Source organism: Crocuta crocuta, unplaced genomic scaffold (assembly GCF_008692635.1).
Source record: "Crocuta crocuta isolate KB4526 unplaced genomic scaffold, BGI_CrCroc_1.0 scaffold696, whole genome shotgun sequence".
Lineage (NCBI taxonomy): Eukaryota > Metazoa > Chordata > Mammalia > Carnivora > Hyaenidae > Crocuta > Crocuta crocuta.
The window spans coordinates 602,796-605,678 of record NW_027529467.1 but is presented as its reverse complement, the minus strand read 5'-3'; the positions used below and the strand labels follow the sequence as shown (position 1 = coordinate 605,678).

The window sequence follows — 2,883 nt, the reverse complement described above, 5'->3', positions numbered from 1 at the left end:
AAAAGGAAAACTAAATTTCCCTCTGGGTCATTTATTAGAAAGGGGAAATATAAACTATATTTTCTCTTTCTTCTCATCATATATCTGTCCTAGTGTGGTGGTTAATAATGTTTTACTAATGGTTTTGTTACCTTTGAATATACCACGTTTCCAAGGCGAAATGTGTAGAATATATGGAATTGTGTTATCAGGGTCTATGGTGATGGCTGGACTTCCCCACACTATTGGAAGATCTGAAGATACCTAGACAAGAGAATTCAAAGAATTACATAATTCCAATATTTACATCAAATTCGTATAACAAGCTAAAGCATAGAAAGAAATGAAAATGTAAATACTACCGTTAAAACTGTGCACCTTTATTTTTTAAGTATTTTATTTTTAAGTTTTTTTTTTAAATTTTGAGAGAGAGAGAGACCACTCACAAGAGAGTGTGTGCGTGCGCTACGGCAGAGAGAGAGGGAAGGAGAGAATTGAAATCAGGCTCCACACTGTCAGTGGGGAGTCCAATGTAGGGCTCTGAGCCAAAATCAAGAGTCAGGTGCTTAATCGACTGAGTCACCCANAGAAAAATACTACATATAGAAAAGGGAAAATCTGAGGAGAGGCTTTTGAAAAAGCAGAACAAGGAAAATGATTCTTTAAAAAAAATGCTTATTTTCTGTTGCTACTTATAGCAAGACCACTGATGTTTAGACAACTTGAATATCTTTTACGGACCATGCAAAATTTTCTTTCTTTTTTGAAAATGTTTTATTTATTTCTGAGAGAGAGACAGCGTGAGCAGGGGAGGCTCAGAGACAGAGGGAGATGCATAATCTGAAACAGGCTCCAGGCTCTGAGCTCTCAGCACAGAGCTCGACGCGAGGCTCGAACCCACGAACTGTGAGATCATGACCTGAGCCGAAGTTGGACGCTTAACTGACTGAGCCACTCAGGTGCCCCCCCCCATGCAAAATTTTCTTATGCATTTCTATGTACAAAAGACGAATCATTTCAATGAATTTTACATCAGTATTACTAGAACAAATAAAGACTATTTAAGCAGGATTTGGCCATAACTCTGGTTAAATCCAACCTTCGGATTACTGAAAGGTACATCTCACTACCTCCCATTGCCTAGGCAAATACTAATCTACTTTGTGCCTATAGATTTGCCTATTCTGAAGAATTCATAGAACAGAGATAATATGTGGTCTTTTGTGATAAGCTTTTTTCACTTGGCATGTTTTCAAGGTTCATCTATATTGTAGCACGTATCTGTATATCGTTTTTCACTGACAAACGATACTAAATTGGGTGATATGCCACATTTTGTATACCCATGTATAAGCTGATGGAAATTTGGGTTCTCTCCACTTTTGTCTATTATGAACAATGCTGTGATGAAAACATGTACAGGCTTTAAGGTGGACACAGATGTTCATTTCTTATGGACATACATCTAACTAGGAGAGGAACTGTTGGAGCATATGGTAACTCAATGTTTAATCTTTGGTGTTACTGCTTCCCACAACTGGTTTCCAAAATGACTGCACCATTTTCTTTTTCACCAACAAGGAAGGCATCGTGGCTCCTACTGCTCACCATCTTCTCACAAAGATTTTACTATCTGCCATTCTGATGATGGCCATACTCATAGGTGTGAAGTGGTATCTGACTGTGGTTTTGATTTGCATTTCTCTAATGGTTACTATGTTGACCATCTTTTCATGTGCTTATTGATCATTGGGGAACTATTTAAATTCCTTGCACATTTTAAAAACAATGTTACTTCTCATTTTATTATGGATATATGGCGTATGGATACTTTCTCTAATTCAGTGGGTTGTTTTTTTCACTATGTTTTCATTTGATGCACGAACATTTTAACTTTGAAGTTCAATTTGTTTATTTATATTTATTGCTTTGTCATATGTGGTTTTGTTTTCATATCTAAAACAATTGCCTAACTCAAATTCCTGAAGATTTACTCCTATGTTTTATTCTATGATTTTTATAGTATTAGTTTTTAAATTTGGGTCTACAATCCATTTGGAGTTTACTTCTGCATATGGTATGAGTTAGAGGTCCAAGTTCATTCTTTTGTGTTTGACAATACAGTTGTCTCAGCACCATATTTTTAAAAAAAGCTATTCTGTCTCCATGAATTCTCTGTGCATCCTTGTTAAAGACTAATTGACCATTATTATAAGGGTTTACTTCTGGACCTTCTATTGCATTCCATTCACCTATATGTCTACCTTAAGCCAGTAACACAGTTTCCTTAATATCATAGTTTTGTAGTTAGGAGTTGGTAGTAAGTTTTAAAATCAGGAAGTATGAGCTGTCCACTTTTTACTTCACAAGATTGCTTTGGCTCTTCTGTGTCCCTTGCATTTCTGTATAAGCTATACGATTACCTAGTCAAATTCTGCAAAAAAAAAAAAAAATAAGTTGGGATTCTGATAGATACTGTGTTGAATCTATGTATCAATTTGCATATTAAGGACATCATACCAATATTAAGCCTTCTGATCCATGAGCATGAAATGTCTTTCTATTTATTTGGAATTTAATTTCCTTCAAGGATATTTTGCAGTTTTCAATGTACAAGTCTTGCTCTTCTTTTGTTAAACTTGTTCCTAAGCATTTATTTTTTATTTACAATTGCATCAAAAAGAATAAAATGCTTAGAACAGGGGCGCCTGGGTGGCTCAGTCGGTTAAGCGTCCGACTTCNTTGACAAAAATCATTTGGTTATTAATTTCATTGTGAATTATTCACTGCTACAAATTATTGATTTTTGTATATTGATCTTGTATCCTGCAAATATTCCAAATTCATTAGTTTTGATAATATATTTCATGAATTCCCTGGAATCTTGTATTTATATGATCATGA

The 2,883-nt window shown here is 35.0% G+C and overlaps 1 protein-coding gene across 1 annotated transcript in view; it reads right to left on the bottom strand.

Moving 5' to 3' along the window:
• Positions 1-2,883, bottom strand: part of CFAP47 (cilia and flagella associated protein 47) — a 492,482-nt gene that overhangs the window by 174,161 nt on the left and 315,438 nt on the right. The window contains 1 exon segment of the mRNA XM_077760783.1: positions 117-243. Coding sequence (XP_077616909.1) covers positions 117-243 — 127 coding nt within the window.